The sequence below is a fragment of the Hypanus sabinus genome, chromosome 6, assembly GCF_030144855.1.
Source record: "Hypanus sabinus isolate sHypSab1 chromosome 6, sHypSab1.hap1, whole genome shotgun sequence".
Classification (NCBI taxonomy): domain Eukaryota; kingdom Metazoa; phylum Chordata; class Chondrichthyes; order Myliobatiformes; family Dasyatidae; genus Hypanus; species Hypanus sabinus.
In genome coordinates, this window is record NC_082711.1 from 148,145,746 (window position 1) to 148,161,241 (window position 15,496).

Consider the following 15,496-nt stretch of genomic DNA (forward strand, 5'->3'; position numbering starts at 1 on the left):
ACCATAAGACATAGGAGCAGAATTAGGCCATCTGGCCCATCAAGTCTGTTCTGCCATTGTGGTGAACTACATATACCTGTCTGGACATGCCCCCCCCCCCCCCCCCCCCCCGCTGACTGCTCCTGTGGCTCCTCCCACAGACCCCGGTATAAAGGCGATTGAGACCTGAGCCCTGCCTTTCTGTCTCCAGGATGTAGCATGGTGGTCAATTGCTGCTTGTTCTTTCTTCCAGTCAATAAAAGCCGATATCTCGCCTCACATCTCAGGGAGTTATTGATGGTGCATCAATTTTATTGACTGGAAGTTTTAAAACATGGAAAGTATTTTACGTCCGGAAAAATTAGACTTGGACCCTCAAAACTCAGAAGCAGCTCTTGCCTTTGAACTCTGGCTTGCATGCTTCCAATCATACTTGGAGGTTCGTGCGACTGAGCCCGCTATTATGCACAGAATTCTCCTCTCGAGGGTCACCCCGAAAGTTTACTCACTTATCAAGGCCCTGCTGACCTACCAAGAGGCACTGGACGCCCTCAAAAGACAGTACCTGCGGCCGGTGAACACCGTCTATGCATGACATCGCTTAGCAACGCGGCAGCAGCGACTTGACGAGTACTCGCGGTTCCCCTTTGCCATCCTCTGCCCTGACACCACTACCACGTCCGTCATAAAAGCCCTGCGCCAGCTCTTTACTCTGTTCGGATATCCCTGCTATATCCACAGTGATAGAGGTCCTCTTTTATGAGTGACGAGCTGTGCCAGTACCTGCTGGTTAGGGGCATTGCTACTAGTAGGACCACGAGCTATAATCCCCGGGGAAATGGACAGGTGGAGAGGGAGAATGCCACAGTGTGGAAGGCCACACTTTTAGCCCTTAAATCGAAAGGGTTGCCGGTCTCTCGATGGCAGGAGGTCCTCCCTGAGGCACTCCACTCTATCCACTCCCTGTTATGTAGGTCCACCAATGCCACCCCTCTTGAACGCCTATTCTCTTTTCCCAGGAAGTCTGCCACTGGGACCACCCTACCAGCTTGGCTGACATCCCCAGGGCCAGTGCTGCTCCGGAAACATGTGAGGAGCAATAAATACTCCCCACTGGTCGAGAGGGTTCACCTTCTACATGCAAACCCCCAGTATGCCGACATGGTCTTACCTGATGGGCAGGAGGACGCGGTCTCCGTCTGCGACCTGGCGCCCGCAGGAACAGCAGACCACTACCCCGAACACACCACGGTAACTATGAACCCTGTACCCGAGGTGACACCGCACACACCGAGCCCTACACAGATTCCTCACGACACTCCTATACCGGGCGTCTCGCACGCGCATATTACCAGGCGTCTCGCACACGCATGAGGGATCACTGACGCCTAGTGGGCTGACACCTCCAGTTAGGCTGGAACCAGCACAACCACCGTCTCTGGTGCAATCACCAGCGGCACCTGTGCAATCACAGGCGGTGCTACGTAGATCGCAGCGACAGATTCGACCACCTGATAGACTTAACCTGTAAATATACTTGTCAGAAACTTGGCCCCATGGGGACTCTCTTTTAAAACAAAGGGGGAGTGAATGTGGTGAACTACATATACCTGTCTGGACACGACCCCCCCCCCCCCCCCCTGCTGACTGTGCTCCTGTGGCTCCTCCCACAGATTGGGGCCTGAGCCCTGCCTCTCAGTCTCCAGGATGTAGCATGGTGGTCAATTGCTGCTTGTTCTTTTTTCCAGTTAATAAAAGCCGATATCTTGCCTCACATCTCAGAGAGTTATTGATGGTGCATCAGCCATTCAATCATGGCTGATTTTTTTTTTCTTATCTCCTCCTCAACCCCAGTTCCTGGCCTTCTCTCCGTAACCTTTGATGGCATGCCCAATCAAGAACCTATCAATTTCTGTCTTAAATACACCCAACGACCTGGCTTTCACAGCTGCACGTGGCAACAAATTCCACAAATTCACCACCCTTTGGCTAAAGAAATTTCTCCACACCTCTGTTTTGAAAGGGCGCTGCTCAATTCTGAGGCTGTGCCCTCTTGTCCTAGTCTCTTCCACCGTGGGAAACATCCTTTCCACATCTACTCTTTCTAGGCCTTTCAACATTTGAATAGTTTCAATGAGATCCCCGTCATCCTTCTAAATTCCAGCAAGTACAGATCTAGAACCATCAAACATTTCTCGTATGATAACCCTTTCATTCCTGGAATCATCCTTGTGAACCTCCTCTGGACCTTCTCCAATGCCAGCACATCTCTTCTAAGATGAGGGGCCCAATGCTGTTCACAATACTCAAGGTGAGGCCTTACTAGTGCCTTATAAAGCTTCAGCATCACATCCTTGCTCTTGTATGCTAGACCGCTTGGAATGAATGCTAATGTGGCATTTGCCTTCCTCACCACCAACTCAACCTGCAACTTAACCTTCAGGATGTTCTGCACAAGGACTCCCAAGTCCCTCTGCATCTCAGATTCCTGGATTTTCTCCTCATTTAGAAAATAGTCTGCACATTTATTTCAACTACGAAAGTGCATTGTAATGCATTTTCCAACATTGTATTTCATTTGCCACTTTTTTGTCCATTCTCCTAATCTGTCTAAGTCCTTCTGCATCCTACCTGTTTCCTCAACACTACCTGCCTCTGCACCAATCTTCGTATCATCTGCAAATTTGTCATGCTTCTTGTTGTTCCTTTTTGCGCATTGGGGTATTTACGTCACTTCCTTAGCACTTGTCTGTTTTTTACATGGATGGGTTGCTGACTCAATGCTCAACCCAGCACAATGGAAAGCATACAAGGGGCTGGCCAGATCCAAAGCTGGGACCATTCACCTCGAAGTCCAGTGCTTTCCACTAAACTACCGGCCAGCCAAATCATGCTTCTCGTAGTAGGATACATGCAAAAAACTTTACATAATGTTGAGGTATAAGTACTGCAACTGTCCTGGAACATCTTAGATAAAAACATGGCATCTTCTAGAGCAGAATTCTTTAACAATGCAACTAGGACATTTTCTTGGTCCTGTAGCTTCTGCAACATCTAATACGCTTAGTTAAAAGCTCATATCACAGAAGTGAATTATATGGGCTGAAGACATGTTTCTATAATGGAGGAAACTATAGGAAGAGCCAAGATGATCATGCACTTGATATTTCTGGCTAATGTGGGCACAATTGTTGACCTTTCTTTGGGAGAGACAAACAACACAGTAGAAAATATCCTCAGTGTGAAAACAACATCTTTTGCGTGTTGTTGAAAATGTTTTACAGAGGTAAAGGCTATGGGGTGGATGTGTTGTAGGGATGCAGACAAGTGTGGGCTGCGTTGTATGAATAAGTGGATAACAGATTATGTTATGTTCATAAAGTTGTACAACATGAAAACAGTCAATTAACCCTACTCACCCATGTCAAAGTAAGAAGACAAAAAAAAAATTGATTTCAGGAAGCAAGAGACGGGGCATGTGCACATTATTGATATAACTTCCCACCAATATATAACTGGAGTTCTAGGTTTTGGGTCAGGTTTAAATGATGCAGTTTATGGATTGGACTATGTAGTTCACATTACGATGTGTTTCTGGTTGCTCTCTGTTGTTATTTTGATGCGACACTGAGACCATAAGTTAACAGACGCTATTGTGCTAGATTGAACTGTATATGACTGGACTGGTTCGATGATTTAGTGTTTTGTATTCTGCGTTTTTGGCTCTTTTTTGCCGTTTGTGTGAATTATTCTTGTTGGAAGAGTGACTTTTTCTTTGAACGGATTCCATAGTTTTTTTTTTGTTTCGTGGCTGTCTGCGGGAAAGTGAATCTCAGGGTTGTATACTTTGATAAGCAATGTACTTTGGATTTTTGAACTGCCTTTGGAGGGGAAGGCAGGGCTAGGAAGAGAGAAGGAGGGAGCTGCGCTGGAGGGTTGGGCAGGTGAGGAGAGAACTGTGAGGCGCTCCGCTGCGGGTTGCTCATCCCACCTGGAGGGCGCGCTCTGCCGGGGAGCGGTGATTCGCCGTCCTTCGACCCAGCCCGCTGCCTTGGTGGACTGGCTGCTTAAACAGATCGCCAACAGAGTTAAACGTCGCGGGCCAGGTCATGGCCTGGTTATTGGGATCGCTGTGCGGTCTGTTGTCGGTCTGAGGCCGGTGTTTGTGTCGCCTCGCACGCACTTGCTATAACTCGAGTCCGGGGCTCGGGCTGGGCCTTCCTACGTCCGTGAGTATCAGGCACGATTCAAACTGCGATAGATTTAAGGATGACCCGACTCAAAGAACGTATATATATATCTGTGGGTTAATTTTGAAAACTGTTGTTCAGATTTTGCATTGAACGCACAGTTCGGCCTCCGGAATGTTTGATCCTCTTTGAAGGACTTGTTATGTTTTTTTTAAACGCAGATATTTTTCTGTTATCTATAATTAGGGATAATGGTATTATGTACACGTTTACAGAACTAACGCTTTTGTTTCATTTAACCATTGATTGTTTTGTTGTGAAATAAATCACTGGGTTAGAGGCAGCCTACCCTTCCAACTTTTAAGTAAATCCACATTTATTTTCCTTCCCGCCCGCTTCACTTTATCCTCTATCATTTTATCACTTTATCACTTTATCCTCTAAGTAACAAATGAAAAGTAAAGACTTAGCTTATCTGTAAGGAGGACACAAGACAAACATGTCTCAAAAGGAAAATATTATTACATCTCAATTCATCCACAGTTTTCTTAAGGTTGTCATGGCCGGGGGTGGCAACGGGGATAAGTTCCCACTACCTGTTAAATGCTCGCAATGGCGTGCGACTCAAATTGCCTCTGATAACCCAATCCAACTCCTGGCCTTCACTTGTTGCTTAGTAATCCTGGCAGAACCGTTTCTACTGACAGGAGAAAGGGCAAAGGCGGGTTACTGATGCTTTAAAATCAGTCGTTTTGGGCATGTGGGGTTTGTCAGCTGTGGTTGGCAGCTCATCTTGGAGGAGGAAAACTTGGATCTCAAATCTCAGCGGCCTTGTTGTTTCCTCTACTGTCAAAATTAATCCAAACTCAGGTTGGGGGAACAACACCTTATACACCGGCTGGGTAGCCTCCAACCTGATGGCATGAACATCAATATCTCAGACTTAAGTTAATGCTCCCAAACCTCCTAATCCATTTCCCATCCCCTTTTCCCTCTCTCACCTCATTTTCTTGCCCACCAAAAGCCCCACCCCCCACTGGCGCTCCTTCCCCTTTTCCTTTCTTCCATGGCCTAATGTCTCTTTCTCTAGTCACCTTCACAGCTCTTTACTTCATCCCTCCCTTTCCAGGTTTCACCGATCACCTGGTGTTTCTCTCTCCTCTCCCCCCCCCCCCCCCCCATGTTTTAAAATCTACTCCGCTGCTTTTTTTTTTCCATAGATGCTGCCTGGCCTGTTGAGTTCCTCCAGCATTTTGTGTGTGTTGCTGTTCTAAGGATATTAACAATATTTATATGTTGAGATGTGTCTTGAAATTAATGTGAGTTTTGTTGGAGAAGATGAACAGAAGAAGAGTTTTGAAAGCACTGGGTTCACTATTTGGGGTTTCCATTGAGAAGCATTTTCAGATTGTCACACCATCTTGGATTCAGTATTATCAGGTAATCCAAATGTATTCCTGTCAGGTTGAACCAGAGTAGCCATTCTCGTCTGACCTCTCTCGTTAACAAGGCACTTTCACACTCAGAACTGCTGCTCACTGCATGTTTTTTTTGTTTTTTGCACCATTCTCTAGAGACTGTGGTAAAAATAAACATCAACAACAGTCTTGTCAAAATGGATATTGGAGCACTGTGATAGTGTTGCCATGCTTTGTTTTAATTTTTCTCTTACACTTCTGTCTTTGATTATTGTGGGCTATGTTAAGCTACTGGAAAATCTACAGCTGCATAATTGCCCAGTCTTTAGTCTCTTTGTGTAGAGAAATGATCAAATTAGCTCTTTCTAGAAAAGGTAGCCCCAAGCTATGGGAGTAGAGATTTGAGAACTGTTAGGTGTTAACACTTATACTCTGCAATTTCTTTGAAAACTTTGAACGTGGAACAGTACAGTACAGGTCCATCAGCTCATAATGTTGTGCTGACATACAGTACTGTGTGCAAAAGTCTTAGGCATGTGTATTGTAAAAAATTCTGTAAAGCAAACATGTTTCAAAAATAATAAAATGAGAAGTTTCTATCAAAAATTTACTTTAAAGAGCAGTAAACAGTAAAAGAATGAAACCCAATCATTATTCAATGTGACCATTGTTTGCTTTTAAATCTACATTAGTTCTCTTAGGCAAACACGAGTAAATGTGTAGATGCTGGAAATTCAAGCAACACACACAAAATGCTGGTAGAACGCAGCAGGCCAGGCAGCATCTATAGGGAGAAGTGCTGTCGAAGGGTCTTGGCCGGAAACGTTGACAGCACTTCTCCCTATAGATGCTGCCTGGCCTGCTGCGTCCCACCAGCATTTTGTGTGTGTTGCTTCAGTTCTCTTGGGTAGACTATCATGCAGTTTTATAAGAAAATTGGCTGGTAGGCTGCTCTAAACATCTTGGAGAAATTGCCTCAGTCTTCTGCAGACCTTGTCTGTCTCACATGCTTCTGTCTGTCCAGGTAATCCCAGGCAGCTTCGATGATGTTGAGATCAGGGCTCATGATGTTGAGGCCAGACAACCTGCTGCATAGCTCCTTGTTCTTTTTGCTGAAGGTAGTTCTTTATGACCTTGGCTATGTTTGGGGTCATTGTCCTGTTGCAGAATGAAGTTGGGACGGATCAGACACCTTCCTGATGGTATTGCTTGATGGATGAGAATCTGCTTGTACTTCTCAGCATTGCGGATTACATTAACTCTGACCAGATCACCAACTCAATTTGCAGAAATATGGCCCTAAACCTGCAGGGAGCCTCGGCCGTGATTCACTGTTGGCTGCAGACACGCATCCACACAGTGCTCTCCGGCTCTTCGATGGACAAACTGCCTCCTGTTTGAATCAAAATTTCAAATTTTGAATTGTCAGTCCATGAAGACCACTTCTGACAAGACTTCTCCAGACTGTAGAGAGGTGTCCTTGGGTTCCAGTGGTTTCTGTGAGTTCAAGCTGATAGCAGTGATGGACTTCTGATTTAGAAGGGATGTCAGTTTGTGAGTCTCAACTGCTGCTCTCAGTTTCTGTGGCTGAGTCCTCAACCAGGCTCGTTTCTTTGTGCTTTTTCAGAAGAACTTCTGTAGCACATCCTGTCTACAGCAAAATTTCATCCTTTGAGAAACCTTGCTGATACGGGAAGACCACCTTGTGTTTTATTGCTATGCTCTTTCTTTCAATGGTGTAAGAATTTATGATTTGCAGGTTAAACTGTCACATCCTCAACTTCTAGTTTGATTATTCTTTGCCGAGTTTAATTCCTTATACACTTGTTTTAGTTTCGTTCATTTAACTCATTATGTCATTGATCATTCGCACCCAGTTTTTATCTTTGTTTACTCATGCATTGGGTTATAGACCTACAATGTAATCAAGCTTGTAAAGTTGTCTATTACTTAATATGTTACTTACTTTAATGAAATACAGAAAAATACTCAACATTTAATTTTGTTGGAAAATGAATGTTTGGAAATCTAAAAATTGCACTATTCTACTGAAGCACCAATGCAGAAGATCAAAAAAGCATTTATGTAAAACCTAGGGTGCTGAAGATTTTTGCACACTACTGTATATAAACCCACTCCATGATCATTGTAACTCTTCCTTGTATAGCTCAGAGCCGTGAATTTTTTTCTTGCATTCCTGTGCCTATCAAAGGCTCTTTTAAATATCCCTATTGTATCAGCCTGTAGTGCCACTGCTGGAAGTGAATTTCAGGCAACCACCTCTTTGCATTAAAAAAAAACTACATTTGACATCTCCTAACTTTCCCCCACTTGCCTTAAATTAATATCCTTTGGTATTGGCCATTGCTGCCCTGGATGGTTGTGCGTTTTATCTGTGCCTTTCATAATCAAATACACCTTGATCAAGTTACTTGTCATCCTCTCTCTCCAAAGAGAAAAGCTCCAGATAACTCAACCGTTTTGCTTAAGAAATATTCTCTGATTCAGGCAACATCCTGGTAAATCTCCTCTGCACCTTCTCTGAAGCTGCCATGTCCTTCCTTAGGTGATCAGAACTGAACACCGTATTCAAAGCATGGACTAACAAGAGTTTTATAGAGCTGCAGCATAATCTCACAGCTCTTGAAAACCAATCCCCTGATTAATGAAGGCCAGCATACCACATTCACCCTTAACCATCCAATCAGTTTGTGTGACAGCTTTGACGGATCAATGATCTTGCACCCCAGTTCCCTTAGTTCCTCCTGCTATTTACGTTGTATTCTGCTTTCAAGTTTGATCTTCCAAAGTGTATCACTTCACACTTTCCTGAATTGAACTCCATCTGCCACTTCACAGCCATCTATGCATTCCATGGTGACCCAAGACAGCCTTCTACATTATTCACAATTCCAACCATCGTGTCATCTGCAGATTTACTAATCCACCCCTCACTTTCTCATCCAAATTAATTATAAAAAACACAGGGCAGCAATATCTTGTGGAACACCACTAGTCTCCAACCTTTGGCTAGAATATGCTCCATATACTACCTCCCTCTGTCTTCTGTGGGAAGGCCAATTCAGAATCTGTAGAGCCAATCTTCCATAGATCTTGTGCCTCGCAACTTTCTAGATGAAGCTACCATGCTGCTTCAAATGCTTGTAAATCCTGTGTCTAAGAATAGTCTCCATAAGTTTTCCCACTAGTAATGCGAGACTATAATTCCCAGGATTATTCCTAATACCTTTCTCGAATAACAAAATGACATTTACCATGCTCTAGTCTTCTGATACTGCTCCTATGGCCAGGGAAGAGACAAAGTTCATCTTCCATGTCGCTGTGATCTCTTCCTTGCTACCCATAGTAGTCTAATGTATATCTCGTCTGATCCCAGGAACTTGTACTTGTGTATTTCAGAAACTTCAACACTTTTTTTTAATCTCTATATGTTCCAGCCTGTTATATCCTTCTCTCTGGCAAGCCCAAAAGCAAAGTAATCATTAACAACCTCCCTATCTCATCTGTTTCCAGGCACATAGTTCTCTTTTTATCACTGAGTAGTCCTACCCTCTCTCTGGTCATCCTTCTGTTCTTCACATACATGTGGAACCCCCTGGGGTTTTAATCCTACTTGCCAAGGCCCTCTTGTGTCTCCTAGCTCTCTTAAGGCCCGACTTAAACTCCTTATAATTTTCAGGAGCCCTGCTTAATTTTTGCTTCATAAACATTTAGTATGCTTCCTCTTCAGTAAGTGCTCCACCTCTGGGTAAAGGTATATAAACAAAAGCGCAGAAAGAGAAGGGTTGTTTATGTATATTTGGGAGTATGGTTACGGAGCATTGTGTGGAGGGAGGCCATGGCATATCAATACTCAGCACTTTTGTAAGTTGTCTTAATTGTACATATGGCATTATTATTGCTTTCTATTCTCAGGTTTAAAACTACACTTGATGGTATCCTTCAAAGGATTTAGAAGGAAAATGTCGATAATGGGCTTAAAGAAAAAACAACCTAAAACCTTCAAAGTTAAGGTTATTACCATGGATGCAGAAATGGAATTCAGTTGTGAGGTATGAGTGAGTTTCTGTTTTAGATGTATAAAATGTTTTAACAATTTGTATCCTTAGATTATTCCAATGTTCTGAAATGTCATTGCCTTTATGTAGGCAAGTGCAACAATTGTTTTGCATTTCACAAAGAACAGTGGCAAATGTGAGATTTGATTACTTCAGCAGTGTAATGGGCAGCAAGTATGTTTAGGACTGCAATGAAGGTTTTCTTCAATTCTGCTTGCGTAACAATATATATATTTTGACAAGTCAGGTTTGTTAGCCCTGAGCTGAGCCTGGTGGACCACTCTTAGTCTGGCCTCTCCCCTTTGACCTGTTTGGCATGAATTACCCTACCAAGAGTCAAGGCACAAGGCCCTGACTCCTGCCAACATAGCTCTCTGGATCATTGGGGCATGCAAGCCTCCAAACCCTATGACAAGGTTTCAATAGGTCCACTTAATGCCAGAGAGATGTATACAATATACATCCTGAAACTCTTCTTCACAAACATCCACGAAAAGAGGAGTGCCCTAAAGAATGAATGACAGTTAAGTGTTAGAACCCAAAGCCTCCCCCAGCTCCCCTCCCCATGTATAAGCAACAGCAAAGCAACGAAACCCCTCCCCACCTGCAAAACATCGACACCTCCCACCGAGCACTCAGTGTGCAGTAATGACATTGCACAGTAAAGACACAGACTTGCAGTACCCAAAAGACTACTCGTTCACCCGGTAATTCGACATCCCACAGGTTCTCTCGCTCTCCCTAATAAGGGAAAAAGAGATGTCCTTGGTTCACAGTGGGAGGGGAGCCATAACAAAGCAACTCGCTGATTTATGCTGTTAAAAGTCTGTTGTGTTGCTTATTCCGAGCTCTGTGCCCAAAGAACTCGGGTCTCCAGGCACATAGCCAGCAGCCAGCTCACTGCTTACAATCTTCCATCTCCCACGATGCATCAGGCAGCGATGGCACCGGTCTTGCATCCGCCCACCTCCAGCGCCACGAAAATCTGACACCCTGAAGGTGTGTTAGTCTGCCAGGCCGCATCCTTCACATATCAAAAAGCAGCTGGTCATGAGGCCCCAAGAGCGGGTCCCATTTCCGCAAAGTACCCAAGTCAGTGTGTAACTCCAGGTCAGGGTCTTCAAAAGAACCTTGAAAAGAAAAAGAAATAGGGCTGTTTCCGAAGATACAAGCAAAGGAGTTGCCATTAGGCACCAGTGTCCTGAGCTCCATCCTCTGAAGGATGTTTAACTTTTCTTTCTCCTGAGGCCTCCCGTCCCATGATCCTTTCCCTTCTCCAGCTCTGTATTACTTTTGCTTTCCAGCTCTTAGCTTCATCCCACCCCCTCCGGTCTTCTCCTATCATTTCGCATTTCCCCCTCCCCCCACTACTTTCAAATCTCTTACTATCTTTCCTTTCGGTTAGTCCTGACAAAGGGTCTCGGCCCGAAACGTCGACAGCGCTTCTCCCTATAGATGCTGCCTGGCCTGCTGTGTTCCACCAGCATTTTGTGTGTGTTGTTTGAATTTCCAGCATCTGCAGATTTCCTTGTGTTTGTTTAATGTTGCTTTGTTTCTTTTTTTTAATTAGTTTTTTATACATTTTCTACATATAAATTTCGCTACAAATAAAAAAACCCCCAGATCAAAATGAAGAACATTAAAACTGCAAAAATAAACATACAATAATAATATAATACAAAAAAAGATAATTGAGAAAGCACCCAAATTGAAGACATGTAAAGTTAGTATCCTCCCCAAGCCCCGCAATAAAAAAAGAACTCCAGACCAACCACAACACAATATAGAGAATATAAATCAGGACATTCAAACCCCTAAAACTGTAAATACACTTAGCAACAGAAGATATTAATGCCTACTACCAAAAAAAAGGAGCTGAAAGCAAGGGACCGAAAAAAAAACCTTAGTTAAGAGGAAGGTTATGAAAGTACTCAATAAAAGGTCCCCAGACCTTATGGAACTTTATATCAGAATTAAGAACTAAGTAATGAATTTTTTCAAGGTCTAAGCAGGACATAATATCATTAAGCCGTTGAGCATGGGTGGGCGGGGCAACATCTCTCCATCTAAGGAGGATTAAACGTCTAGCCAGGAGAGAAGCTAAAGATAATATTCGACACTTAGTCGAACTCAGACGTAAATCTGTCTCACCCAAAAAACCGAACAAAGCAATTAAAGGGTTAGGTTCTAGGTGGTGATTCAGAATATACGATAACGTTATGAAGACATCTTTCCAAAATTTCTCCAAGCTAGGACAAAACCAGTACATATGAATGAGAGCGGCCTCGCCCCTTTTGCATTTATCACAAAGAGGACTAATATTAGGGTAAAATCGAGATAGTTTAGATTTAGACATATGGGCTCTATGAACAATCTTAAACTGTAAACGGCAATGGCGAACACAAAGAGAGGTTGAATTAACCGATTTGAGAATCGAGTCCCAAGTCTCATCAGATAGGGAGATATTTAAATCATGCTCCCAAGCCATTCTAATTTTATCCATAGGGGCACGTCGTAAGGATGCTAATTTATCACGAATAAATGATATTAAACCTTTACCTAGTGGATTAATAGAAAAAAATAAATCCATAACTTTTTTCTCAGGCATTTCAGGGAAGTTAGGAATTAAAGGATTGATTAAGTGTCTAATTTGGAGATATCTAAAAAAATGAGCATTGGGCAGATTGAACTTAGCAGAGAGCTGTTGAAAAGATGCGAAGTGATTATCAATAAAAAGATCTTCAAAATGTCTAATGCCCTTCCTATACCAATCATGGAATGCTGAATCATACATAGTAGGTAAAAAAAAAAGGTGATTATGTAAGATAGGGCTAGAAAAGGAAAAACCATGGAAACCATGAAATTTCCTAAACTGAGCCCATATATGCAAAGTGTGTCTAACAAGAGGATTAACAATTAATCTGGACAGACTACTAGGGAGTACAGAGCCAAGAAGTGCAGAAATAGATAAGTCTTTAGTGCAACTCAACTCCATTGCCACCCAATTAGGGCACTAATTATGGCAATTAGGCCATGGAAAAAAGACCAAAAGGTAGCAAGACGTATATTGGCTGCCCCGTAATATAAACAAAAGTTAGGTAAAGCCATGCCACCCTCTTTTAGATTTTTGGAGATAAACTTTAATAATTCTAGAGCGCTTATTCTTCCACAGATATGACAAAATAATAGAGTCTAAGGAATCAAAAAAAGATTTAGGAATAAAAATTGGGATTGATTGAAATAAATATAAAAGTTTAGGGAGAACATACATTTTAACAACATTAATACGACCTACCAAAGACATGGATAGAGGTGACCATTGTAACAGACTCTGTTTTATAGTATATGAAAGATTGGCAAAATTTTCACGAAAATGATCTTTAAACTTCCTTGTGACTGTAATTCCAAGATAAGTAAATTGATTATGAACTACTTTAAAAGGGAGATCACGGAATGTTAATTCTTGTGCTTCTTTATTAATTGGGAAAAATTCACTGTTATGTAAATTAAGTTTATAGCCAGAGAACTGGCTAAACTGATCAAGAAGTGAAAACATTGGAGGTAAGGATGTAGATGGATTTGAAAGAAAAAGTAATAAGTCATCAGCATAAAGAGAAACTTTATGCTCAACACCCCCTCTCCAAATCCCGGTCAATTCAGGACAGTTTCGAAATGCTATCGCCAAAGGTTCTATAGCCAAATCAAAGAGAAAGAGACTTAAAGGGCATCCCTGACGGGTGCCACATTTGAGGTTAAATAACTGGGATTTCTGAAAATTAGTCAAAACAGAGGCAGTAGGACAGAGATATAGCAATTTGATCCAAGAGATAAAACTTTGACTGAAGTCAAATTTTTCTAAAACTGCAAAAAGGTGGTTCCACTCTATATGATCAAGTGCTTTCTCCGCATTGAGGGAAATAACACATTCAGGAATCCCAGTTGGAGGTGAATACAAAATGTTAAATAAACGCTGAATGTTAAAAAAAGAAGACAGTTTTTAATAAAACCAGTTTGATCATCAGAAATAATAGAGGGAATAACAGTTTCTAATCTATAAGCCAAAACTTTGGCCAAGATTTTAACATCAACATTAAGCAAAGAAATCAGCCTATACGAGGAACACTCTGCTGGGTCTTTACCCTTTTTTAATAAAAGAATAATAGATACCTCGTTAAAAGAGGGTGGCAATTTACTGTAATTAAACGAGTCAGATAATACTGAGAATAACTGAGGAGAAAGAAGTGAAGAGAATGATTTATAAAATTCTATGGGGAACCCATCAGGTCCAGGAGATTTCCCTGAAGACAATGCAGAAATTGCAAAAGATATTTCTTCTAATGATATAGGCACATTAAGTTTAGCTTTAAAATCAGATGAAAGTGAAGGAATATTCAGATTATTTAAAAAATGATCAACAGAGATATTCTCATTCAGAGATTCAGAGGAATAAAGTCGAGAATAAAAATTTTTAAGTGCGTCATTGATTTCTAAGTGATCCGATGTAAAGTCTCCATTCTCCTTCCGGATCTTTGTAATATGTTGTTTGGCTTTGGAACGCCTCAGCTGATTGGCTAGAAATTTACCAGATTTCTCACCATGACTCTTACTTTCAAGAAGTTGGTGTTTGACAGGTTGAGTAGACAGAAGATTAAATTTAGTTTGAAGTTCTACACACTTCTTGTATAATTCAGGATTCTTAGTTTGAGCATACAGTTGATCCAATTCTTTAATCTGATTAATGAGGTCTAATCGATCTGCACAGGACTTTCTATTAAGATTTGCTGTATAGGAGATTATTTGACCCTTCAAATATGCTTTCATGGCATCCCAGACAATCTGGGATGACATTTCAGATGTTAAAATAAAATTTCAGTGTTAAAATAAAAGGTTATCTGATTCTTAATAAATTTTAGAAAATCATCATTCGCTGGTAAAGTCGAGTCAAAACGTCAGTGTTTGTTCCTCTGAGGGAGACCAGGAAAATTTAAAGACAAAGTAATTGGGGCATGGTCAGAAATCAGTATACTCTGATAATCACAAGAATAGACAAATGGAATAAGTTGATTATCGAGTAAAAAGCAGTCAATTCTAGTAAAGGTATGGTGAACATGTGGGAAAAAAAGAATAATCTCTCTCAGTAGGATGAAGGAAATGCCATATATCAGAGATACCATAATTAGAGAGAAAAGAGTGAATAGCTAAGGCAGATTTAGTAGGTGGTCTAGTAACCTAGGATGATCGATCCAAATTAGGATCTAACCAACAATTGAAATCGCCACCCAGTATAAGAGAGTATGAGTTTAAATCTGGTAGTGAGGAGAAAAAACATTCAAAAAAATTAACATAATCAAAATTGGGAGCGTACAGGTTTGCTAGTACAACTTTAGTATTATATAATTTACCAGAAACAATAATAAAATGGCCATTTGTATCAGATATCTCAGATATCTTATTATGGAGTTCAAAAGGAATATTTGAATTGATAAGGATGGAGACCCCCCCCCCCCCCCCCCCCCCCCAGCTTTGGCGGCAAAGGATGAATGAAAATGCTGACAAAAGCTTTGACAAAAGCCGAGAATTATCAAAACTACGAATATGAGTTTCTTGAAGGAAAACAATGTCAGCTTTGAGTTGTTTAATATGCGAGAAGACCTTCCTTCTTTTAACAGGATGATTCAATCCCTTTACATTCCAGCTCACAAATTTAAGTGTATTAACCATTATAAGTGCATTAAGTGCATAGAAGGTAGCAGGCATATAAAAAATCAAGCAGTACAATAAGTCTGGGAGCAAAAATGTAAACATAGATCCGTAGAATCAAAACAGAGAC

General features: G+C 41.7%; 1 protein-coding gene across 2 annotated transcripts in view; it reads left to right on the forward strand.

Moving 5' to 3' along the window:
• Positions 1-3,914: 3,914 nt before the first annotated feature.
• nf2b (NF2, moesin-ezrin-radixin like (MERLIN) tumor suppressor b) overlaps positions 3,915-15,496 on the forward strand; it is a 61,204-nt gene continuing 49,622 nt past the window's right edge. The window contains exons 1-2 of one of the 2 annotated variants that reach the window (XM_059973173.1): positions 3,915-4,208; positions 9,524-9,660. In XM_059973173.1, the coding sequence (XP_059829156.1) occupies positions 9,541-9,660 (120 nt within the window). In that variant the 5' untranslated portion in view covers positions 3,915-4,208; positions 9,524-9,540. Of the gene's footprint in view, positions 4,209-5,448; positions 5,610-9,523; positions 9,661-15,496 lie in introns of those variants that run through there. The other variant, XM_059973174.1, reaches the window with a different exon arrangement.